General features: G+C 44.9%; 1 protein-coding gene across 2 annotated transcripts in view; it reads left to right on the forward strand.

The window, feature by feature from the left end:
- Ptprg (protein tyrosine phosphatase receptor type G) overlaps positions 1 to 27106 on the forward strand; it is a 663134-nt gene that overhangs the window by 546382 nt on the left and 89646 nt on the right. For both annotated transcript variants that reach the window (XM_027389349.2, XM_027389348.2), the window contains exons 8-9: positions 2305 to 2497; positions 25441 to 25625. In XM_027389349.2, coding sequence (XP_027245150.1) covers positions 2305 to 2497; positions 25441 to 25625 — 378 coding nt within the window. The remainder of the gene's footprint in view (positions 1 to 2304; positions 2498 to 25440; positions 25626 to 27106) is intronic.

Consider the following 27106-nt stretch of genomic DNA (forward strand, 5'->3'; position numbering starts at 1 on the left):
AAGGATGGCCACTGGCAATTTCCATTCCTTTTAGAGGAATGACAGCATTTAGCGGATGCTGCCAACCTACCTAAAGGCATTTGATAAGCCTGCTAAGCCTGTCCTCCCATGTGAACTCTTTTGTGTGGCTGTCAAGGGAAGCTATGATCCAGTTGACAATATAATATCATTCAGGTCATCAGTTCACTCAAAACCATCACATCCTTCCTTCAAAGTCTGCCAGGCAGTTGAGTTAATGACAAGGAGGCATCTTGAGCTTTTAAGCCATAGAGTGTCATTAAGCTGTGAGAGCAATTTAAACGAAGGCAGCTTTGTGTTTAATTCACAACCTGCCTCTTCTTACAGTTATGTGACTAATTCTTTTCTGAGGCTTCAGATGTAAACTTTTTAGAACTAAGTGCTAGCTGAGAAGGAAGCACATATCTAGAGAATAAACAAGGTGTGGTGCTGTATTTCTCTTTGTCTCCTCAGGCCAGACAACTGTCTCTTCCAAAATACTTCCTGTCTGACTTGGGTGTGACAGCCCAGTCCATGTTAAAAACAAACAAGCAATCCCCACCCTTAATGTGAAGAGATACCTCGAGTTATTCAACTCAAATCTCTATGGCTTTTATTTAAGCTACTTGTATTTGGCCCTTCGCTGGACATGGAGAGCATCTTCTACAAATTTAATCAAATTGGGCCCTCAGCACCCTTTCTTCAGGCTGAACAATTCTTCCTATGGCCTTTCCTTTTCCTCACAGGATTTATTCTCCAATCTTGTAATCATTTTGATTCTTCACCTGGACCATCTCCAGTGAGTCTTTGTTAATTCCTTTCATAAAATTTTAGGAAGTCTTTTCCTCTGAGAAAATCAGGAACCTGTACATCCTCTCTCTCTCTCTCTCTCTCTCTCTCTCTCTCTCTCTCTCTCTCTCTCTCTCTCTCTCTCTCTCGTGTGTGTGTGTGTGTGTGTGTGTGTGTGTGTGTCTGTCTGTTGTCTGTCTGTCTGTCTGTCTGTCTGTCTGCCTGCTGCCTGCCTGCCTGCCTGCCTGCCTGCCCTGCCTGCCTGCCTGCCTGCCTGTCTGATCTTAGTCATCCTGTCAAGCTAGTGGCATTACCGGGCCAGAGGACTTTTAGCCCCTTTAATTGTTTCCATCTCAGTAGTCATGTCTTCACAGCATCAAGAGTGTAGTGAAGGATTTTACTTGGCTGGAGTCTCTCTGGAACTGCATCACTTTTTAATGCAAAGGAAGGAAGCCTCAAGATGTTGGCAGCTGGACATTTTCTGGGTCATTCTCTGAACTGCGTGTTAGGTCCAGGCCTGCAGATGAAGCCCAACTCAAAAGGAATCTGCAAAATTCCAGATATCCAGATAGTATTAATAATTTTTTAAAGTTTTCACTTACTAGTATTGATGGCCAGCTATCTAGCTCCCTGAAGCCTGCAACAGCTTCTAGCCCTCTGCCCTTTCTTGGTGACATGATTATCTTTGTGGTCTGATGAGAGCAATTGTGACAGCCAGTCAATGCTCTATCCTTGCACACAGAAGAATGACCTTTCTTAATGATGCAGTGCTGAGGGCTACAAAGAATCCATCTTGATGGTCAGGATATGATTGTGGGATGCTGTTTTTTCTCTTCTCTTAAAAAGTTTCCTCAGTGTTCTTGTGGGAGATGTTTCTTCATGGTGATCATGACAGCAGCTGATCTTCTTTAAACACCTATTGTGTTCTGGAAGACCCGCATAGAGTTCTTTTCATCTGGTAAATTTAGAACTGGCCAGTTGAACTTGCCACACATTTAGCACTGAGCATCTTCATGACTTTGCTGAATTTGAATTAAATTACTACAATTTCTTAAGCAGTTAGTGGGTACTTTGAATGTTATACATGGATGAAGTGTTTGATCATCAGTCCTGTTGCTCAGACCTTACCAGGTAAACATTATTATGATTACTACCATTTCATGGAAGGAGAGTGGAGGCTCAGAGGGTCAGGGGAAGGCTGTGTGCAGGGCCTATAGTCATACCTAGGCAATTTACCTCCAGGACTCACCGTAAGTCTGTGCTCTTCCCCATTGCACTAAAAGTATTGCTTGGAGACCTGCAGAAAGCCTGCGGGTCTGCGAGCCCCATTCCACCCTCTGCTGAGAATGGCCCCAGTGAGCAGTCAGGACAGAGCCACTGGTGGTGATTCCAGAAGGCAACCTACTACAAAGTGATCAGCCTGGGCCTGGCCACTCCCTGCCATTTTGTGTTCTGATCACCTCATATCCTTTGGCTTTAATTGAGTTTTTCTCCTCCTCTCTCTGGTTCTTTGTTCAGCTTGAGGCTTTTTATTCTATCTTCACCACGGAGCAGCAAGACCATGTTAAGTCAGTGGAGTACCTGCGAAACAACTTCCGACCACAGCAGGACCTGAATGACAGAGTGGTGTCGAAGTCTGCTGTCCGAGATGCCTGGAACCATGACCTGGCGGACTTCTTGGACAACCCACTAGGAACAGAAGCCTCTAAAGGTAAATTTTGATTGAGTCCTCTAGCCTAAAGGAGGAAAGCTTCTCATCATAAAAGATTTTAAATTGTAAAGGGAACGAAGATATGAATTTGGATCCTCAGACATACATAAAAGCCAGGCTTATTACCATGCACCTATGACCTAGACCTGGGAGTAGATATGGGGTACAAAGACAAGTAGAATGTCCAGAGCTCAATTATTTCCAATCAGTGAGCTCCAGGTTCAGTGAGAGACCCTGCCTCAAAAAGTAAGATAGACAAAAATTGAGGGAGACACCTGATGTCAGCCTCTACACGTGCATACACACACACACACTTCAAAGTCAGCCAAGAATTGGGACTTGGTGTTAAGAACATATGTTTCTCTGCAAAAAGAAATTTGTCTAGACAATAAATAGAAATGATATGTGAATAATTTTGGTTAGATTGTGTAAAATTACCCCTTGACTAGTAGGAATAGATCAGTCATCCTCTGTCTATTTTTATTTTGACATTCATTAGTAATGTCTAAATGAAACTCTTATTTAATCAGACTCATTTCTTACTTGTGTGTTTTATTGTTGTTTGTTTTTTTGAGACAGGGTCTCAAGTAGCTCAGGTTGGCCTCAAGTTTGCTATGCAAGCAGAGATGACCTTGAACTCCTGATCTTCCTCCCACTGCCTCCTAAGAGCTGAGATTGTAAGCATGTACCATCATGCCCTTCATTTTATGCAGTGCTGGATATGGAAGCCAAGGATTTGTGCCTGTTAGGTTGAAGGGCTCTAATAACTGAGCCATCCTCATTCCTGTCCTGCCTTTTAGGAGTTTCTGTTTTGGTCACTAATTTTCTCTGAGCTGAAACACCAGCATCTGTGAAGTACTTACATGCAGCATTCTTTCTCACTTCCATGCTAAGCAGGGGTGCAACTTGTGTTTGAATGCCTCCCAGAAGCCACCAGCTTCTTTAAAAAAAATTTATTTATTTTATGTGCATTGATGTGAAGGTATCAGATCCACTGGAACTGGAGTTATAGACAGTTGTGAGCTGCCATGTGGGTGCTGGGAATTGAACCTGGGTCCTCTGGAAGAACAGCCAGTGGTCTTAACCACTGAGCCATCTCTCTAACCCCACCACCAGCTTCTTAAACCATGGAGGAGTTTAGTTCTGGTATCTGCTAAGTGTGTGTGCTGATGTCTTACTTCCATTTCTGCTTTCTCATATGGAGTAAACATAGTTCCTCCCTCAGGAACCCTTGCTCTTCCTTGCAGCACCCCCCCCCTTTTTGAATAAATCACTAATAATTGTGAGTTTCTTCTTCAGAAACATGTGGAGAAAGATGTCTGGTCAAAGCCCTAGTCCTGGGAGGAGTGGAACAGAAATTTTTGCCTTGGTGTGATGAGGTAGCTCTTTCCCAACTGAGTGCTCTCCTCCTTTGGAGTTGTGTGTTTGGGGGCTTAGGAAGAACTCACATGCTTTGTCAACAGGAAGAGTAGGCTGTGTTCTATATGGTGTGGTAAGTGAGGTGAGGAATTTGTTCCAAGAATGTCTGCACCCCCATTATTAGTACCTGGGTTTTTCAGGTCCAGAGGAATGAGATTATAATAATAATAATAATAATAATAATAATAATAATAATAATAATAATAATAATAATAAAATAATAATGAAGAAGAAGGAGGAGGAGGAGAAGGAGAAGAAGAAGAAGAAGAAGAAGAAGAAGAAGAAGAAGAAGAAGAAGAAGAAGAAGAAGAAGAAGCCTGTTTTCCAAGCTTCTGAACCTACAAAGGAGCTAAAAGAAGATATCCAGGAATGGCCAGTGTGTGATAGAGCATTTACCCAACATCACAGCAAGGCCCAGAGTTCAGTCCTCAGCATAGAGTATAGGGTGTGGAGCAGGAATGGGTAGACTTGTCTGTCTGTGGTTTTGTGTAGGATACTGATCTAGCCAGGCATGTTCATGAAAGGCTTGAGATTCAAGTCTAGCTCATATACTGTCAGTAACAGGACAATTAAGATGCTCACAAGCCTATGAGAAGCCTCAGGATTGGATGGTATTAAAATACTCCTCACTAGGGCTAACCTTTTAAACTTAGCTAAAAGTAACTGAACTTGAAGGCTCTTTCCCAAGAGAACTTTGGGAAAGAAGACCTCTCTCTTTTAGAGAAGTCTGTGCAGAGGTCGTGTAAGGGATGTGAAATCTGGATCCAGAGGAGCACGCAATCTGCTAGCTCAGGAATGTTGAGAACATGACAGCAACAAAGCTCTTCCCTGGAAACAGGGCTGAGTGGCTGAATGGTGACAGATGAGCTGTGCAGAGAGAATGTGTGGCATCGGTCCTTAGAAAGTTAGAGGGTGGCAGTCTTCCTTCATTTCAGTGTCAATGTGGACAGAGGCCTCTGCTGAATGTGGCCCAAATCTCAAATATGGGATGTGGTCAGTCAGTTCCTCATTCTCCAAAGCTTAGTGATGATCATGTCTATTGTTAACTCTTACAATGTGTAATTATTAAAAGGATGTCTGATATTTCTGGAGGGTCATAAGGAGAATGGGAAGGGAGAGGGAGAGAGCGTACATGTACTCTGCAATGCTGGTTAGATTTTCAGGATTATAGAAGAGTGAAATCATTCCCTTTCCCATATTTTGTTTGATTACTGAACCTGTATAAAACACTTGTTCTAGGCATGGGGCACCTATGGAAAGACATGTCATACCTAGGCTTGGGTGTGAATCCGTGGGCACCTGTGGCAACACTTGTAGGCATGGATGTGAGCCCATGGGCACCTGTGGGAATACCTGTTGTAGGCATGGGCATGAGCTCTTGAGCACCTGTAGGAACACCTGTTGTAGGCATGGATGTGAGCCCATGAGCACCTGCGGAACTTTACAGGTTCTTACAATATAGAACAAAGCACTAGACCAGGCCACAGGGATAGTGGTAGATATGGAAACTGTTTATTAAGAAGCAAAAGGCACTCTTTAGAATGGAAGTGATCTAGAGAGAGGGAACAACACTGAGACCCAAAAATGTTGGGCCCCATTGTCTTGACCTTTTTTTGTCATTTACCTAGCCGCTGTCTGTTTTCCTCACTCAGAAATGTGACTTCTTTGCACATGTTCTGTCCTCTCCTATGTGGCTCTGGTGGGGAGGGTCTCCAGTCTTCGTCCAGCTGACTTCTTTGGTATGTTAGTCTTGCTGTCTCTTTGTCTACAGGCTTCTCCCCTGCTGCACACTGGCAGTAGACAGATGACTAGAAGACAGGTCTAAAAATGAAGTACATGTGCCAGTCCACTGCATAAGGGAGAAGTGAGAATGTAATTCCCAGGTCTAGAACCTTCCTCACAGAGAAGAGAGCAAGCTTCTCCTGCAGTACAAGTGGCTCTTCCCTAGCTAGTGAGTTTCTGGGAGGAGATTTGTAAGCACCGAGAACAGGAGCCTGGAAAAGCCCCTCCCCAAGCTTGCCATTCCACAGATTTCTTCAGTTTGAAGTCCGAAGCAGCATGTTTTTGGACAGTAGCCCTGAACACACTGGAAATACAATCATGACATCTGGAGAAATATGCATGTAACTTCCACAGACTACACCTGAGTAACGAGCATTGGGATCAAGGAGCAAACATCCCTACTTCCTTTTGTTGTGGATCCCTCTGGTAACCACTGCCAGAGCATGGCGCTGCCCTTGTGTGCCTGTGGAGTCCTCTGACTAGTCCTCTTTAGTTCATTCTGAGGACTATGCTCCATGTGTGAATAGTCAAGAAAGTACTCACTGAATACAGGATAACAAGAGCTAGTTCTAAGTTTCAGCGAGAATGGAAGTCTTGGGCATGCTTCTTAGTGCCCTTATAGACAATGTCTGCTGTCTGAATGTCGGGCCACATCCTCTGCTGTTCAGTTTTACTTAGACATTGTCAGTTTCCTAGAGTGACTGTATTCATCCTTTATTGTTCTGGCCACAGTGTGGGAAAGATTCCCATTTATTTAATATTTTCACTTGGAGATGCTGGAGATTAAACCTAGAATCTCACACACGCTAGGCAAGTTCTCCACTACTGAGCCATACCCTTGCACTCCAATTCTTTTTTTTCTCCCAACTTTTACAAAAGTCTAGGTCAGATTTACATGTCAATCCCACCACTGTAAACGTGCAGTTTGATAATTTGTAGTGGATTCGTCATTGCCCAACAATCACTGCAATCCATCTTGAGGATATTTCCTTCACTGCAGATGTCCGCTCATACTCACATCGTTCCCCATTTTCAACCCAGGCAACTGTAATATGTATTTTGTCTTTCCTGTGGTGTTAGGATGGGGATTTATTTCTGTTCTGTTACAGGTACCTGTTGATCATTCCTTTTTATTGCTCAGTTGACCCTCTATCTTTCTGCTTGATAAAAGTGTGTGTGTGTGTGTGTGTGTGTGTGTGAGAGAGAGAGAGAGAGAGAGAGAGAGAGAGAGAGAGAGAGAGAGAGAGAGCGAGCTCATGCCTACTTTCCTATATGTGTAGCATGTGTATGCAGGTGACTATAGAGCCCAGAAGAGGACATCAAGTCCCCTAGAACTGGAGTTGGCAGGTGGTTATCAGCTACCATGTAGCTGCTGGGAACTGAACCTGAGTCCTTCACAAGATCAGTCAGTGCTCTTAACCACTGATCCATTTCTCCATCCCTTCTGTTTGTTTTTAATAACAGCCTTACTGAGATTTAATTAACATACCATAGTTTATTATCTATAATTGTGTACTTTAATGTGGCCAAAAAATTGTACAACTCTCCCTATTATTTCTAGAACATTTTTTCATAGTTCTAAAAACAAAAAAAAAAAACCCTTTAGTTACTATTCTTTCTATAATTTCTCTCCCCGAAGTAACCACAAATTTCCTTTCTGTCAGTCTATATTGGCCTATTCTGTACATTTCAAATCAATAGATCACAGGGAGTATCTGGCCTCTTTCACTTAATGTAGTATTATGGGAGCAGGAGTCAGAAATGTGATATGGTCAAATAACATAGTACTGCCTAGCCATGTTACAGTTTGTTTATTCATGTATTGCTTACTGGGCATTTGGAGCTTTCCATTGGGGAGTTATTAGGAATGCTGCTGCTCTTCTCACATCTGGATTTAAGTCTTTGTGTCAACATATGCTTTCACCTCCTTTAGATAGAGTCGGTCATAGAACTTCTCACTAATACCCAATCTCTAGGTAGTTGTAGTTGGGAGGACAGGCCTTGCATTTTCCACAGTGGCAACACCCATTTACATTCTCATTAATAGTTTATGAAGTTAGTACAATGACTTCACATCCTTGACAGCACTTGTTATTGTGCATCTTCTGTATTTTGGCCACACTAATAGAGCTACAGTGTTTTCCCTTTGGATTTTGTTTTCAGTTCCTTAATGTGTAAGTAAGTATATGTTTCATCTTTACATGTACATGCCATGGCATTCTACCTGGCAAAATGCTCCTCTTTTTCTCTGGAGATGACTTTTATGTTCACTGACATCACAGACAGAGGTCATGGACAGATGCTCACAGTCACCAGGCAGCACCAGGAGCTGACATTGTTGGACTAGGGATACCAGCAAAGATGTAATACAAAGAAGAGTCACTTTCCTTCCACCATTCATCCTCAGAATCTAGATCCTACAACAGTAGAGTGGTGTGCTACAGTCTGGTGATGGTTCAGGAAAGACAAAGCTTATCTTGTTAGCATTCTCTAGCAGCTCACCCTCATAAAGCTCATATGATGCTTTATGCATTTGTTGCAGTATTGTTACCGAAGAAAGAAAAATTGATTATACAAGTCAGGAGTCATTAAACTTTTTTGGTTGGGTGTCAGTGAATACTCTTGACTCTGTGGGCCATATGACTCCTCTTGCAACTACTCATGTCTGCTGTTGAGCTCTGAGAGGTGCCAAGGCTAATATGTAAATGAGTGTGCACAGATAATATCTTCAGTGACACTTTCTTTTAACACAAATTTAGTCCAAAACAGAGTTGTCCTGGGAACCTAGTTTTGGCCCCTGATCTAGGCAATGTGTCACAGTAAGATGGAGAAGACGGGCTGGAGAGATGGCTCAGAGGTTAAGAGCACCGACTGCTCTTCCAGGGGTCCTGGGTTCAATTCCCAGCAACCACATGGTGGCTCACAACCATCCATTATGAGATCTGGTGCCCTCTTCTGGTGTGCAGATATACATGGAAGCAGAATGTTGTATACATAATAAATTTTAAAAAAAGATGGAGAAGACGTATGTTTTCTAAAGGTAAATATTGAGTATCTTAACAGTTGTAGTGTGATTAATGGTAGAGTATGTGCAAAAAATGCAAAAAGACAAAGGTATACCACCCCATGTCACCTCCCCAGCAATGTTGGTAGTAGTAACTATGAATTGTTTGACTTTTACGTTCTCTTTAGAGATTTATGAAACTGTTTGTCAGTTACTTTACTATTTTAACTTAGGACCTGACCATCTTTCCATCTAGAGCCTCAGTTGGGTGCATGTAGCCCCTTATCCCTGGTCCCATGGCTGCAATCTTTAAGGAGAACAGTGCTGGCTGGATGTCAAGGCAGGGCACCCCATCCCTACCTCTGTCATTCCTCTGTCAACTGCAGGGAGACAACAGAATGCCATCTGTTACTGCCTCAGCCCAAGAAGCATGGTCATGCAGGGCACTAAAGAAAAGGGGACGAGTGGCCATCCTAATCCTGCATTGTTGCTCAAGAATGACATAATGGATGCTATCCATAAAATATATAAAACCTTGTTTCCAGAAAATGGAAACAATACTTAGGCTCGGTGGATTTTTCAAGGGACATCCAATTTGCTAGTCTGCCCTTTGTCAGTAAATAACTTGGACAGACTTTAGGATTTAATGGGCTGTCATTTCAGTTATTCTTCAGCCCATCCAAGGCACATGGAAGAGGTTCCTGTGATTAAGTGCCGAATACTGTCTATTGTGAAGAAATTTGAACTGGTGATTGAAGAAAAATAACTTTGCTTCCAACAACACAAAACATATGCTTTATTAATTTAACAAAACCTGTTCAACCCGCAGTGGAATCGAAGCCACTTGATCTGATAATTTGATTTGATGACTTAATTAAAATGACACTGTAAAATGTAATAAAAGCAGAGGAAACAGTGAGGGCACAGGCTGCATGCATACCCTTAGTGTCGCAGACTCAGCCTCATTTGTAGAAGGTGGGTTGTGTTTCTGCTGGGATGTGTTTTTCAGCTGCAACCTTGGTGCCAAAGATTGCTTCCTGTTTTGGTTTAAAGTGGTTTAAGAGACATATCCGTAAGTAAGTAGCTGATGTTAAACTAGAATACACCAGAATACAGCAAGGCAGAACATCACATTTTCCACCAAAATGAGCAAACAAAGATGTAAATCCATGACTGCTGTAGAAAGAGTTTGACATTGAAATGTTGGTTTTGTGCTATTTTTAGAGAAAATATTAATGTTGTTCTATTTTGGGTTCAATCATCTCTACACACATTAATGAGCTACAATTACTTTATCTTATTAAAGGGAAGTTCTGATAGGAATGTTTCATTCCTTTGTAAACAGACATTCCTCTCAGAAACCCTTCTGTAAAGTTCTTGTTAACTTCCAGAAACTCTCAAGGCAGGTTCATGCTGAAACAAAGCATACCTACCATATAGCTATCTAGAGGGCTGGCATTTAACCACCTTCTTCCAGCAACTTGGCTTTGCTATTGGTTTTAACTTGGGAGTAGATAAGAGGAAGTCACGATAAAGGCATGATTTAACACTCAGAACACCTTAGGATCAAATGTTTTAAAATGTCTGACATCTCACAATTCCTTTCATTGTATGTCAATATATGTTTGTGATGATTGCCTTTTTTTTTTATTTCTTGACATGATGTTAGTGTTCTGCAGACATGTTGTTTTGTCTGCTTCCTGGTGCTATAGCACAATATCCAAGACTGAGTAATTTGTTTAAAAACAATAACAAGGCTTGTTTGGGATCTGCCCAGCTTGTGTTAAAGGTCTCAGAAAGTACCAATATTGGCAGCAAAGTAAGTGGGTATTCTGAGAAGAGAGGGAACAAAAAGCTATTCTGCCTATCCCAGCCAACTTCCCTACAAATTCATGGATTCCCTCAGGACCTACATTTGTTCCTTATTGAAGGTGAGGTCTCTCCTTCTTAAGTCCTCACCACCACTCGGTACCATTATGTTTCACTGGGGACCAAGCCTCTACATGGGTTTTGGCGGAGACAAGCCATATTCAAACTACAGCTGACATTGTTGCACCTGCTATTTGAAACTAGTAGATTTATCTTCATGTATATCTCCAGCTGCCTTGGAAAAGGTTACCAAGAAGAGTATCTGTGTTCAGGAAGATCTTGGTGGTGCCAGATGTCATGCTGGCCTCTTGACACTCGCATACATTTAATTTAATTGTCAGAATGCCTTCAGCCAGGACTTAGCACATATTTGTTGTGTATCCCCTGTGAACGTTTAGGCACTAGAAGGTGAACACCATGGGGCTGGGAATATGGTTCTAGGGGTAAAGGGCTTTCTTTGCCAGCATGAAGACCTAAGTTCAAATCCCTAGCACCCACAGAAAAGCCAGCTGTTGTGGCACATGTCTACAATCACTGTACTGACAAGTAGAAACACAGGACTCCTAGAGCTCGTTGGCTGATCAGACTCACCAAATTTGGTGAGCTCCGGGTTCAGTGAGAGACCTTGTTTCAGAATCCTAGGTGATGGAAGAAGACAACCAGATGTTGACTTCTGGCCTCCATGTGCACACACCCCATTCACCCCCACTGCCACACACACACATACCTACTTACAGATACACACACACACACACACACACACGTACACACACACACACACACACACACACACACACGCACGCACGCACGCACGCACGCATGCATGCACGCACGTACGCACGCACATGCGCACACATTTTATTACAATTTGACTGGAAGAAATGAAATGAGGCAAGCACAGGCTATCATGCCCAAGTGTTACTGTCTTTATAGGAAATCAAATCGTGTACTAATTTGGGGGAATGCAGTGGGGAATAAGTTTCCTGGAGCAGGACAGTCCATCATTCTTTATGTGCCTGGTGTTATCTGTTCTGCCAAGTTATCTTGGGTGTTGCATAGGCTACCCAAGGCCCTGAATTATGTGATTAGCCACTGGAAGGACAGGAAGGGAATCCTGAAGATATCTAGAAGGAAAAGTCATTTGCAAAGACCCGTGGGTATAGGAAGCATCATGGAACAGTGAACAAAGAGAAAGCAAGATTAGACAGGGTGGGGGAGATGGACCTTTGCTAAATCAGGAAAGTCAGTAGGATGTGGTGATAGCATTTTTACAACCCTTGTACATTGATATGAACAGGTGTGTGAGCCTCTCTCTTTGGCTGTCATGTAGAGAATATTGCAGAGGACTTGCAGAAGGCTCCATGGAATTTTCTAGGTCAGGTGAAGTGATCAGGAGATAGAAGTATCCAAATAGGAATGGCAGTCTCCCACAGGAACTTGAGCATTTGGATGGAGCTGAGTCGGTGAGTGTTGTAGTAGCTCTTTAAGAGTAGGGAGTATTAACAGCTAGAATCAGTGCCTTACATGTAATTTCACAGCCAGGAGGTGGTAAGACAAAGCAGGGACCCAGAACACTTACGATCTTATGTCCAAATGCAAATCCTACTAAGTCAGGATTATTAGAGAGATGGGACCAATAGAATGACTAGATAGATAGGATGGATGGAGGATGGATGGATGGATGGATGGATATAGATGATAGATATTGATGTATCCATATAAATGGTAGATGTAGATGACAGATAGATTAGAGAGAGAGAGAGAGAGAGAGAGAGAGAGAGAGAGAGAGAGAGATAAAAGACTTTTATAGATGAGCTTACACGATATGATTGAAACAGTCCAACAGCAGCAGTCCCCCACCTAGAGGCTGGTGCTCTTACTTAGTTCGTGCAGTGATTTTGTCCATTCAACAGTTCCAATCCAGTGCCAAAGGCCTAGAGCAGCAATTCTGAACCTGTGGTTATAACCCCTTTGGGGAGTTGCATATCAGATATTTACAATTTACAATTTACAACAGTAGCAAAGTTATAGCTATAAAGTAGCAACGAAATAATTTTATGGTTGGGGGTCACAACATGAGGAACTGTATTAAAGGGTCACAGAATTAGGAAGGTTGAGAACCACTGGCCTAGAGGGCTCCTAGAGAGTCACTGGTCCTCGGTTCATCCTGATGCCATCAGAGGAATCAGCACCACCACCCATCCACCACCACCCCATCCACCACCACCCCATCCACCCTATCTAGCACCACATCCGCATACATCCACCACCGTCACATCCACCACAACCACATCCACTACCACAAATTAACTCAGCATTGAGTAGAAACGTCAAGGGAGTAAAGAGCAAGTATGCTTATCCTGTGTCTTTTTGTATGTGGGCCACTACCGGAAGCAGTGGGTGTTCACTGTTCCCTGATGCTTTCTGTACCCTCAGGGCTTTCCCTCTAGATCGCCATAGGATTGCATTTGCTGCCCTGATAGCTGACCCCATGACCCAGGACCTTGGTACTCTATATATGGAACACACGGCTCTTGCTCACCAGCTTACCTTGAGTGTTCCTTGTAGGAGATACTGAGGCCCTGGTCACAGGGTCAAGTCCTGGGAAGCCAGCATGCCCACTTCACCTGGGACGTCTAAGTAGAGAGCCTTGTGCATATTTAAATTCATGGAACCTCACACAGTACCCAGTGCTGTAACAGGCATACTGGCTCATGGGACAGGCTCTGAAGTCCAGCAAGCAAGGCTCAGGTCCCAGGGCTACAGATTTATTCTTGGATGCAGTCATTACACCCTTGTCAACCTATGGCCTTTAAAATGTGAGTCTCTGGGACAGATAATACACAGTCTGAGATATTCTCTGCAAATAATTGTCCTTTCCAGTCTGTGGGTTCTGTGTACATCTGGGGAAGCATTTCAGCTGTGACATTGTCACTGTAGCTCACATTTCAGAATAAGGGGTTATGCTTCCTGGAAGAAGTGTGAAGCTGGGCTGTTTACAAGGGTCAAACTCTATGGGAAGGTTACAGTTTCTGTGTGTGATGGTTAGTGTCAACTTGACAGAACATACAAACATCTGGAGATGGACCTCTGGGCATGCCTGTAGAGCATCATCTTCATTATGTTAACTGACATAGGAAGACCCATCTTAATTGTGGACAAGAACATTCTCTGGACTTGAGGCTTAAGCTGAATAAAAAGGAGTAAGTGAGCTGAGTACTTGCATCCGCTTGCCCTGTTTCCTGACTGAGTGGATGACATCACTAAGTCTTCAGGCTCCAGCTGCCTTGACTTCCCAGCCATGATGGATTGTGGACTAAAATAAATCCTGTTTTCCTTAAATTACCTTTATCAGAGTGTCTTATCCCAGCAACAGGAAAAGTAATGTAGACACTGTGATCTATGAATCCTGTCCCCTTCCCAGACCTGTCTTACATGTCACTTCCGTTGACATCAACTCACTAGCATGCTCCAGTCCCAGCAGCAGGCTTCTTCTGACCCAGGACACTTGAACTCCCTGGCACCTAACTGATTCTTCTCTACGTTCACAGCTCTGCCTGAGGTGCCCTTCCAAGAGAAGTTTCTTGGCTGCTTTGGTCTGGCCATTTGGGAGGACATCCATGCTTCTCCCTCATAGCACTTACAACTATTGATATTTGTTTTTAGAATATCTTGTTCTTCTACCACCCTGCAAGTACCATGATGTGGTGAGACTCTGTCTCTTAGGGACTTGAAACTGTGATCATTGCTTACTCTTCTGTAAATATGAGGGTGGATGGAAGGAAGGAAGGAAGGAAGGAAGGAAGGAAGGAAGGAAGGAAGGAAGAAAGAAAGGGATATATGCCATATGTCCAGGAATAAGCCATCCTTGCTACAGAGTTGTCCAATCATATCATCTGCCATCTATCCAGGCTAGGTTCTCTTACGGCAGGAGCGTAACCAAGCATTTATGGGATGGATCTGCATCACTCCCAGAACCTGCAGCCAGAGAGGGTTCTTTTACCACAGACAAAATCCTCCCAAATGGGAGTATTCATTTCAAAGCAGCCATGAAGAGAGGGCTTGCTTCAGTGTCTCAGATGCACTTTGTAGCATAGAAAGGGGGTGCTTAGACTGGTGGGTGCTGGCTGGAGTCACGATGTTCCCAGGCACCACTGCTGTCTGTGCTTAGGAATATTGAGCCAATTCTGGTAGCAGGTGCCAGGGGCTGTCAATCGCTTTCACACTTTATAAATATTACCTAATTACTTAATCCTCTCTGTCTCCAGGCAGGTAGGCAGAGTTGGAGCTTCAAGGCCAACTTAGCAACCCTCCTCCTACAGCTTCTGCTTTCTTTCGCTCAGCAGATAAATCTGTTCTGACATTGGGCTTATTCATGTGGACACTGTGGTGCCTGTGAACAACCATGTGGAAATTAATAAAGGCCAACAGTGTCCTTTCTCCCAGAGCAATGGACTTCCCCTTGTCTGCTAGCTAGCAGTGGCTGCTCATGAAGCATGGGCATCTCCTCAGAGTCTGCAGAGGACTATAGCCAGGAGACAATGATCTCCCCACTCTTCCTACTGATTATTCCTCAAGCTTCCTTGGGGTGGTAGAGGGTGATATTCTTTAAACTACTACTGTATAAGCATATGGGCAAGACCCCCACTTTCTCACGACCTATGAAACAGCTGCTTCCCCATGCTGCAGAGAAGGAGGAGATATGACTGCAGCTTGGGGATCCTTGTGAGGAGGATTCTCCATTCATTCTTTGCTCTTTACTTCCCTGCATGCCCAGGGAGCCTTATGATTGTGCCTCTGATCTTGGGAAGCTCTCGTGTGTGTGTGTGGGAGGGGTCTGTGTGTTTTAATTCCAATGCATTGGCTAGGACTGAGATGTTTGTCTTGACTGTCACATTTCAGGTCTCTCCTTGTATGGAGGAGGCACTGTCTAGCTGAGCGCTGCTGGATGTTATCAAGGACCCAGAGCAATGTTTCTTGGCTGGCACCAGGATCAGCTTCTCAGAAGAGAGGAGTCCTCTCAAAGAGGACTGGGTTCATCTTTTGCAGCTGTTGCCAGCCACAAAGCCTGAGCTGCTTGGAGCATATGGACCCATTTGTTAGAGGCAGCTTAGAGTCAGAACTAGCTCAGTCTCTGGGGTGTATCGCATTGGTTATTTAAAGTATGGTTTCCTGGATCCCATTGCCCACTCCTAATCTTGTCTCTGTACAGATGAATCTTACTCAAATGAAGCCTAGCTAACCTGTCTGTGGTGGTCATGTGTAATTTTTTTCATGTCTGTTGAGATGACTTTACAAGGCAGCTTGTAGGATGTTAGACTATTACACAGAGCTCTCCCCTGGTTGCCAAAGGCATCTTTGGACCCTATTTTATGTGACCACAGCTATTTCTTCATAGCTGTGACATCATCTTAGCAGTCAGTCACATGAGGCTGAGCTTCAAGAACCCTAGCACAATGCTGGCTGCTGCTGGGTCTCTGACAGAGATCCTGTTTGAATTCATGCCTGGAGCTAAGTCCGTGAGATGGAGAAAGGTTAGACACAGCCCATGGAATGGATGTTCAGTAAGGTGGAGCTGGCCCACGTTCCTCTTTTGGCTTGATGTCACAGGATATTCTCTGGGAGATAGTGTCCCAGAGTGTGTGAAAGAGATCCAGTCTTCTACTCAGGACTCAAGGCTCAGTTGTTGTTTTTTAAGTGTGGCTTGGAAGATGGATGGTTCTGAATTCTGCCACCTCCCTTAGTGTCAGGCCAAACAATGCTCCTTCCTGTACAGGATGTGGACACCTCCCAGGACCATTAGCTCTCAGAAGAAGAGGGACCTCATGGATAAAACAGAGTGGTAGGAGGGGCAGGAAAATCCAGAATGCACATTTGGAGCTTTGCACACAGGATCGCTGCTCTGCCTCCTGGGGCAGCCTGTTGCTGAGCATGGAATGCAGTGCAACAGTAACACACAGTTCTAGTGTCTGCTGAGCTCTGGTCATCGAAACCAACTCTAACCCTTGATTGCTGAGAAGCAGGGCTGTCGTTCAGGGCTACTGGCAGTGAGGGAGAAGATACCTTTGCAATGGTGTAGGGGGAAAGTCCCAAGACAACTCAGGAGGGAAGATTGAAGTAGTCAGCTGGTGCTCACCAGAATTTAGGGCCACTGTAACCAGCGTCTTCCGTGGCAGAGGATAGCAAAACCTGACTTCTGAAGGCAGAGCTACGTGAGGAGAACCTCAACTCCAGTCCTTAGCAACTTTGGGTCATAATTTGGCGGCATGTGCGTTCCCATGGCAGTGCAGTCACAGTCTGACTCAGCCTAACCATCATCTTCCATTGTCACTATTTAACACCTGTTTGTCATTCAGGGTTCAGTCTGCTCAGGTCTCCCCACCAGCCCACCCCACAAATCTAGATGCAGGTTATGTTTTAAACTTTTCTAGAGGCTACTATAATTGTCAATAAAAGCATATCATTGTATTCCTTAGTGTTGTGCGTATGTATATCTTAATCTGACATTAGCCCTAACGCTAACCCCCAGGTTATCTATTTGGGGAATTCAATAGGCCTCTTATATTTATTAATAATTTTAGATGTGATATTATAAAATATAAATGATTATGAAGAAAGCTAGTTACATGCAGATAATATGAAAATATTTTTAAATTGTTGTATACTTATTGTATTAGTTACTCTGCTATTTCTGTGATAAAATACCATAAGGCAACTTATAGAAGAGGTAGATTATTTGGGCTGACTGTTTCCACAGGGTTAGGGTCCATATTGGCTGGGCAGAGGCAGCAGGCAGACATGGAGGCTAGAGCACGATGCTAAGAGCTCACATCTTGAACCACAAGAGCAAAGCAGAGATTGCATTAGGAGTATCGTGACCTTAGGCTCTCAAAGCTCGCCGCCAATGACATACTTCCTCCACACCACCTAAACCTCCCCAAACAGCACCACCAATTAGGGACCATGTGCTCAAATACATGAGTGGGTATGCGATAGGGGTGTTCTCATTGAAACCACTACACTTCCTTGCTTTCTAGTGACACTTAGCTTATAAGATTGAACAAGCTGTTCACCCATCATTGGACTCAGCCACCAATTGGTGGTGTCACACCAACCCCATAAGCATTGCTGCAGTTTGCTGCCAGCGTTTGAGATGTAAAGAAATCCAACAGCATCTTTTCCCATCCAAGTCTCTCCAGAGCCCTCAAAGAACCCCAAGTTAAAAACTTGATTTTGCAGATTTGGTACTGGTTATCTTTTCCCCTGCCAGACTATAATCTCCAAAATGTCAAGGCTTATGCTAGTCCATGTTCATCTTTTGAGTAAATGAAGAAGACATCCTATTAAGTCTGGGTCTCTTAAAACAAGGTAATAGGAAGACTGGGAGTTTCATAGAATCATAGTAGGTGTCTCACACGTCAGCCAGAACAGCACAAGGTCAGAGCTATGAATGCTCAGTGATTACCACCACATGTGTTTGTTGCTTCCCATAGCACAGGGTCAGGGCCATCAATGCTCTGTGAGTTGTAACCCGACTTTCTCTCCCGCCTACCAGTTCCCAAATAACCACTCAGAGGCTTATATTAATTATAAATATTTGACTGATTGCTCAGGCTTTTACTAACTAACTCTTAAAACTTAAATCAACCCATTCTATTAATCTGTGTATCTACACATGGCCATGGCTTACCAGTAGTGCTCTGCCATCTTTCTCTCTGGCGGCTATATGACATCTCCCTGACTTCACCTTCCTCCTCTCTGTATCTCTGTTTGGATTTCTTGCCTAGCTATATTCTTCCCTGCCATAGGCCAACCAGTAAAGGCAACACATATCCACGGCATACAGGAGGACATCCCACATCAGTGAGTACCACTGCTCGTGTTTGTTGCTTCCCCATGATGGTTTGAAGGACCAGGGCTTGTACATGCATTTGTGATGCAAAAAGAATGGTGGTTGGGCTGTCTGCCTTTAGGAGTTGGAGATTATTCTGGAGACATTCTAGAGATTCCCCTTCACCTTTGTTACTAAGAAAAGGGGACATGAAGGGAAGATGTGAGGGAAGCGTGGAAGAGAAGGGACCTTTTGTGCCAAATATTGTTAGCACTGGAAGAAACCACTATTCTAAGACTGCAGTATTGATGCATGGAGCCCTCATGGGACAGGTTCACCCTCTTAGCAGTTTGAGCGACCTCCTGATGTCTTTATCATCATGTGGATGGTGTAAAAGGCAGGGAGCAGGAGAACAAACACAGCTGTTCTACTGCCCTTCTCCCAGGTTCAAATCAGGCTGACTAATCTCACATGACGCCTCCCACTCGGTGTCTCATGCTTTGCTTAGTGACTTGTTCTCTGCGCTGTGGAGTCCTCGGCATGAATGGAGCTGCCCCTCCTGGGCTCAGTTACTGCACATGCATGGAATGTCAGAGATAGCCTGTATTTGGCAGCTAGCCGGCCAGCTCTCACTCCATGCTCTCGGAAGATGGGAATGAAAGTCATGTCAGAGCTATGGTCACTTTGAGTTGTTCTCCAGCCCCTGTACCTTCTTCAGAGTGGTGTGTCCTTGGACAGGGAGAAAAGGGAAGTGACTCTGTGAGGTAGCAAGATTCTAGGGGTTAGGGATTCTTGTTTTATTTTGTTTTTAGTCTTGTACTGTCTGCTGTGGGGACTTTGATACAGTAAGAGACCCACTCCTCAGGCCAGGTCTTTAGAAAGTTCACTGCATTAAAGGGTTCCCTGAGCTGAGCTGGGGTGATATAGCATCCCATGGGTGCATGATATCACCACCCTACCCCCCACCCCCCTCCATGGGTTCTGATGCTGTGGATAGCATTATGCAATAGTAAGCCTGTGTCTAAGTGCTGTGTTTGAACAATCTGTGTCTCTCACTGATCCATAGTTGGTTGGCCCATTGCCTCAGATGTGACACTCAAAAGTGGAGGGCCCGAGACGAGATCCCTGGAGTAGCCATTTACTCAGACAGCTTGAGACACTTGGGGGTTACACTGACTTTCATCAGAGCTATCCCAGTAGCTTACCTAAAGCCCCACAATCAGCAGGACTGGGGTCAGAACAGACCCAGATTGACTTTTGGAACCACTGAGAAAATTTCCTTGACATTGATTTAAAATCGGAGGACCTCAGTGCTCAGCTTGAAGCCTCTTCGGTATTAACGAAAGCTGGAATCATAATTAAAGGTGATTCAGAGTAAAAGCAGGAATTCTCAGTGCTGCAAGGGAGTGTCATCCTGGAAATCTGAAAAGCAATCAGTCCCCAGTGAGCATGTCATCAGGCCCTGGGAAGGGAAGGGCTGACGGCAGGGCCACCTCACAGGGGATGTTTGTTTAGAGAACGGGTGTGGCACCTCCTGCATGGTTGAAGGCTTTGATTTTATACAAAGGGGTGTGCCGAAATATCCCAGTTTGCAGTGGCCATCACTAAACTAAGGGAAGGAAGGATGTAAGAATTGCCTGGCTTTGAGGGTTAGGCAGCTGAGGATGAAGGGGCTCTGTAGAAGCAGTAGGGAACTGTGGGAACTGTGGCAAACACAGACACAAATCTCTAATCTAAAGGAGACCCTTGCTCTGCTGGTCTAGCTCACTGACTTAAACATTCAGACTTACAAATAAAGGTCATGTGGCCTGAATGTCCAGCAGGCCTGAGGCCCACAGCTGCAGTTTATTTACAGTATGCCCGTCACACTTACCCCAATCCTAAGAGGTTACAGTGTGCCTGTCACACTCACCCCATTCCTATGAGGAAGCCATTACCAAATAGTGGCTGGTTAGACAGATAAAGACAATAGGCCACCAAGAGCCAAAGTCCCACACTTCGATATACCAGCTTTCCCAAACCTTTCCCTAAAACTGCATTGTTTCCAATTCCTTCCTTCCTGGGCTTGGAAGGGAGGCCTTGTTTGACTCGAGGGTTTCCTAGTGTATACCCTTGCAGAACCTCAGGCATAGGCACAATGCTGCTCACTCCTCTTCTTCCTCAGCCTGGCCTAGCGTTTGCTGCTTCTGTAGGCTGGATGTGTTTCCTGAGTAGCGAACATTCCCTTGCTGTGAGGTGTGAGTTAAAGAATGTAGACATTATCTCTCCACAAACACAAGCCCCAGAATGTGGCTGCAGGAATGAGCTGAGCAGTCCTGATTTTTGTAGATGGGGTCATTTTCCACAGAGCTGAAAAGCAAAGTCCTTTCTCTAAGGGTGAAATCTGTGCCTGTACCCAGGACTCCGGTGATCAATGATGTAGTTAGTCCCTTCACAGGATGTCCTCAGAGCTCAAGCAGAAGGACAGGGATGTGACAGGTGGTGAGGAAGGACCTACAGATATTGAAGGCAGAACACTAGTAAGGTTGGGGCAGAGCTGGTCAAATACAGGTGAGTGAGGAGCAGGTTGGAAAGCTGGGAGGTTGGAAACAGAAGGATCATATCCCTCAGGCCTATGGACTTACTCCAGGTACCATCCACCTGCTTGCTGTTCAGATACACACACATGCCAGCCCCTGATGTAGACTCAGGCAGTGTACGGAACATGACCAGAGAGGCACCAGCCCCACTTTACTCTAGTGGGGATGGCAGATTGTTCCAGATAGTCAGTGAAGCGGCAATGTAACTCAGGGTGGGTGCCGCAAAGGGTCAAGCTCTATGGAGAAGCCGCCAGTGAGATGTGCTGAGGGGTTGGATTCAGTGCTGAGAATACAAGCCCACTTGTTCCTTTTCATGGTGCAAACCTCACCCACCACCAAAATTTGTATAAAATAAACTGAATGTGAGTATCTTTAAACAATATAAAAGTTTGAGCCCCACAGAAACCATACAAAGCTGAAATTTGGCATCAGTGTGTAAGTTCTCTTGGGCACAGCCACACTCACCCACATGCTCGCTGCCTCTGCTGCCTTGTGCTTTGGAGGCGAGAGAGACCACATGACTTGCCAAGCCAAAAATATTTCCTATCTGCCCTTTTTATAGATAAGAATGCCAAGCTCTATTCTAGGTCCTTCTAGTACAGTGCTCTGTCTGCAAAGGTCTCTTCCACATCATCCCATCGTGTCCCCACTGTCCAGGAAGATGGGAAACATGCCTGGGAATAGAGAACAGAAAGAAGTTTCTGTCCTTGTCACACTTCTCTTCAGCTGGGGCTGATGTGAGGAGGACCCCTTGGTTAGCATCTTGCTACCTCTGGCATGGTCTGGGCAGTCTAGGGCAAGTATGGGTCTAGGGTGACCACTTAGTTAGAGAAGCCCTTTCCTGGCAGGTGGTTCTGTCCTGAGAGCATAGATTTGTATTTTGTAATAGACTGGGGGAATTCTGTATCTTTCCACTCAAAGCAATGGCACCTAAACTCTGTTTTTTATAGGCACACCCTCCTAGCTATGATTTGCCTGCAGACCTTATGCTTCTTGTTGGTTTGTTTGGGTTTTGATTTGTTTTTGATTCATTTTGCTTTTAAGGTAGGGTCTTACTGTGTTGCTTTGCCTGGTCTCACATCTGAGAACCCCCTGCCTCAGCCTGAGGATGTCTGTGATTGCTGGCATGCACCACCGTGGTGCCCAGCTCTTTTCTATTTTACCTTTTCCTACGCGAAATTACATATAATCCTCTTATGCAGAAGGAAGTAGATAATCTATTAGACATTGGATCCTAGGACGTTTGCAATGGTGTCTGAGGTTACAGTGGCATTTGAGGTGAATCTTTTTAACTTTCTTCTTACTTTTATATACTACATAATTAAAAAAAACATGAATCATCTTAATCTGCATAGAAAAGACCAGCCATTTTTGTTTCAAACAATAATAAGAATGGTGCATCTGCATGTGGGTGCTAAGGTTATTTATGTGGCTGTGATGTAACTGCTAGAGAGATGTGCCCCTGACAGCTCACCAATAATTGCAGGAGGGGAACGAACGGCTTTAGAATGTAAGGAAAATAAGAATGTGGTAGGAGGTGAGAGATGCGGAAATCAGGCCGTCGTTGTGGAGTGTAGAATGTTCCCAGTATATAAACCTGGCCTCACTGCCAGTGTTAAGAAGGATGGAGGTGTGGATTTTTGCTGATTCTCTCTCCCCCACCCCCCACCCCCGCCTCCCTTTGTGCTGTCTTGAGAAACAGAAGTCCTAGTAAGTCGGACTGTTTAAAAGCAGTACCTTGTCGCCCCCTAGTGTCCTTGTTCTGTTATGTCACCCTTGGACATCCCAGCAGTCTTCATAGTCTTTGTTTTGCAGTCTCTGCTCTGAAGCAAAAGTGTGCATGGTGGCTTGTTACCCACCCCTTCCCGTTGAAGCCACACAAAGTACATCTCTCCAACAGAGACAAGGGAGCCTCTTGCCAGGCAGGGCTGCAGCCAAAGCCAGCCATGTCTCTTGGCAGGAGTATGGCCTGTGGCTTCAGAGGCAGCCTAGGTTTGGGAGCACACAGTCGGCTTCTGGAAGTTTCTGTGCTGTTCCAAGCATGACTGCTCTAGTGTGCTTACCCCTCACTTAGCCCTTCTTTCCTACACCAGCTGCTGGTCTATGCCCCTCTCTCTTGAGTACCTCTCACTACCTGACTTCTCAGTTTTGTGTTCTGTTTATTCTAGTGAAAGACCCCCCGGAAGCTCAGGCCTCCAGGATCTCATCCCAGGATTGTGGTCACCCCAATCACCAGGCATAGTCAAAAGCTTGATGCAAACTGCACGAGGCTTTATCATAGTTGTTTAATGAGCTAACCCCATGTTAGCTCCCACCATGGCGGATGGCTAGGAAAGATGCTAGAAGTGTCTGCATAGAGCTCTTATAGGGCAGCGTAAGGGGAGTGTCTAGGGGTATGCACAGGCTCAGGATTGGTTTGCCTCCAGGCTTGGAGGGTTTGCCCTGTGTTGATTAGTCAACTGGTTGTTATGGCCCATAGGCCCTCCCAGGGTGGTTGCTATGTTCTGCACATCATTGTGTGCACTTGTCCGTAAAGCACACCCAGAGCCATAAATCATAGCACCACCAGCTAACTTCTGATTGGTTCCTTGCCACGAGGCAGGCATCCGACCTCCTAGTGACTAAGGCAAGGTCAGACAAGCACATGTTCGGCTGTTATGGCTGCCGAAATGGGGAGCTGGTCCCTTCACTAGAACTTGCCATTCTCCTAGTCTCATCCTGTCCTAATGTGTGGACAAACCTGTAGCTCCCTCTCGACAGCCTCCCCCCCCACCTCTGTGTTGCTGGGGGCAAGGGAGTCTTTGTCAGAACAACTTCACTTGGCCATCTGGACTTAGAATTTTCCAGTGGTTTCCAGGGGCTTCTGGGAGAAAAGCCAGAATTGTATTCTGGTTCTCCAGGCTTCTCAGTCCAGCTGTGCCCATCTTTCTACTGGCCACTCTTCCTGCCTTGGTCCCACCTAGTGCAGCTGTTAAGAACTTGGAATATTGCTCCTCTGTCCCCTCCAGGTCTTCACCAATCCCCACCCATATAGTCTTACTCCACTCTCAATTGGAAAGTGCCTCCATCAAGGGAATCAACCCATAGCAGGGTGTGGTCCCTCTCTGAGGAGTTTACAAGATCCTGACATGTTACTTCCTGATGTTTGCCCAGCCCTGTATCCGCTAACATAGGTGGTTCCTGCAAAATCCTCATTTCCCCTTGGTGACTCGTGGAAACTGGCTCCAAGAAGACATTTGTTTATGTCCAGAGACAAGTTTGGCTGTGACGGTGAAGAGAAGGGTGTCCCTCTTGACTGTACAGTCACTGGCTGCCTTCAAGAGCCAAGAGTGCCCCAGTCACCACTCTACAGGCTGATCCAGAGCTGTCGGTCCTGTAGTGAGTTGGCCCTAGACAGATGTGGTTCCTTTGCATCCCCTAAAGCTTCCCAGCTACGTGGATGGAAATAGACTGACCTTCAGAGGAAGCCATCCTTTCCGAAGGCACCTTTGCTTTAAAAATATTTAAAGAATGCATTGCATTTATACTTTAATCTGTTTGCAGTGAAATTTCATCTGCAATTTTAGTTAGTTGGATGGTCCTCCAGTCAGATGTTCTGGCTTCCTCAAAGAGTCCATGCAGAAGAAAAGTCAAAGGAGAAAACTTCATCAATAAAGTGTAACATGCTTAGGGGACTCTGAGTGATCCTTAAGACAAGGGGCAGATTTGAATATGGGCACTGAATGAGATAACCCCATTAACTTGCATGCACTTTCTTAGGCAGGATGATGGCTATGAGATTAGATGAGAGATGTTCTTGTTCTTAAAAGTTGCAGGCCAGAGTATTTAGGACTGAAGTAACAAAGTATCTACTAATGAGTGTGTGTGTGTGTGTGTGTGTGTGTGTGTGTGTGTGTGTGTGTGTGTGTGTGTTGGGGGTGGGGGTAAGCATAGTAGTACATGACTGCAATCCCAGGACTTTGGGGACTAAGGCAGTAGAACCATAACTTTAGGGCTAGCCTGAGCTATGTAGCAAGACCATGTCTCGAAAAATAAAAAAAGAGCTGGGGAAGTGGCTCATTTAGCAAAGTACTTGCCTTGTAATCATGAGCACCTGAGTTTGATCCCCTGAACCCATATTTAAAAAAGAAATATTGCCATCTGTGAAATAAAACAGTGTGTAGGGCCTCAGTACTGAGTAGGTGGGCCTGTCTGTGGAAAGTTCCGGCCAGTGAGAAACACTGTCTCAAAAGTGGATGTCTCCTGAGAAATGACACCTCAGGTTACCATCCTCCTCCACACATTCACACATGTGGATGAAGAAGTAAATGAAGAGAGGAAGGAGTAATTGATGTGGAAGAGTGCTACTAGTCCTGGGGTGGCTGGGGTACGCACTTCCTGTAGAAGTGTTTCCCGTGTCAAGGGGCACACATTGAGTGACAGGTGGTACTGACGGCCTTTAATCTTACTGCGTCTTCAGTTTGCAGCTCTCCACCCATCCACATGAAGGTGCAGCCTCTGAACCAGACAGCACTGCAAGTGTCCTGGAGCCAACCAGAAGCCATCTACCACCCACCCATCATGAATTACATGATCTCCTATAGCTGGACCAAGAATGAGGATGAGAAAGAGAAGACATTCACTAAGGACAGTGACAAGGACTTGGTAAGGCTCCCTCGGGTCGAGTCCAGGTGCATACTCCTCTCACTGTACATAGTGAGTGTATCTCCTCCTATAGGGAGATAGGATATTGCAACAGAGAGTCCCTAGAAGCTGGCCGGCCCGCTGCCCTGGGTATACAGAGCAGTGGACAACACTGTGTCTGCAGCAAGATGGAAAGCAACGACCACACCTGATAGTGTCCTCTTCCCTCCACACACATGCTGAGGCATATGGATGCTCATACTCAACACAGGAGCATACCACACACACACAGGTTTTCCCTTATAAACTGGCTGCTTTTCATTCGGCCCAAACAAGCCCCTTTCTTCCAGTCAGATTGTTATGTAAGTGCACTGCAGGTCATGACACTTAGTGAGCACTGTGTGAGTATTAACTCTTGCAATTACCCCACCCCTGCTTCCACGCCCTTATCTTTTCTATGCCTGCTGCTGTCCACAGTCCCCACTGCCCCTTGTCCCATGTGTGAATACACACTCTCAATTGCCTGCTGGACTTCAGGGTACAGGGGACTTTTTACTCTGCATTGTTGTAGATGCTGTGACATATCTGACCTCACTTTGACCACACAGACCAAAGCCAGCATCTCTTTAAAAGGCCCTTTGGGCATCTGCTTGTAGAAGCTATTCTCCCTTACCGTTGTAACCCCCCAAGAAGCTCTAGTCTGTAAGACTTTACACGGAACTCAGAGTGACACATTTGGGTTTGAAAGCCTTGCTGCTTTATTGTTAATCAAAGGAGGCCCCAGAATAATGAAGCCTGTAATTGTATATGCAATGAAAGATGCTTCAGCTCAGAGTGGGACTCTTAATGACTTACCACTTTTTTTTTCTCCCAATAGAAAGTCCTCGGGGCTCATTCAATCAGTCATAGAATAATACTTTTCATATTCCTTTAGATGAAGATTCTTTTACTTCATTTCCATTTATATTTTCAATTCCCTCACTAGACATTGTTATCTGGGTCACATGAGGGAACATCGTGAAATGGGAGAAGGATGTATCCGAAGGCACCCAAGGTCGCTGTGTGCTTTAACCTTTATCTTTCACACTGGAAGTCCATCAGAAATCCCTCCCTCGATGAAGTCAAGCTTACATTAATCAGCAGAAACCATCTAGATGCTCCTTCCGTTTCTTGTTCTAAGTGGGAAATAAATATGCAGGGAGGAGGAGTTCTAGTAAATTCCCACTTAGATGGAGTGAAGATTTTACTCTCAATAGAGGGTGGGGCAGAGTGGGTTCAGGGGAGAAAGAGAGCACATTCCATTTCACAGGAATTTCTAGAGACTTTCTTCCCCACTTGAGACACAAAATGAAGTTTCTTATTTCCACCACATGTGGGGAGTGCTGACTCAGGGCAGTGCTCTCCTCCAGCTTATGGTTACCACGAGGCTTTTCCAGCCTCTTGCCCCACATCTTCATCACAAACCCGTGTTGGTGCTCAATGCTTTCTCTGAGAGACCATGG

The sequence above is a fragment of the Cricetulus griseus genome (assembly GCF_003668045.3).
Source record: "Cricetulus griseus strain 17A/GY chromosome 1 unlocalized genomic scaffold, alternate assembly CriGri-PICRH-1.0 chr1_1, whole genome shotgun sequence".
Taxonomy (NCBI): Eukaryota; Metazoa; Chordata; class Mammalia; order Rodentia; family Cricetidae; genus Cricetulus; species Cricetulus griseus.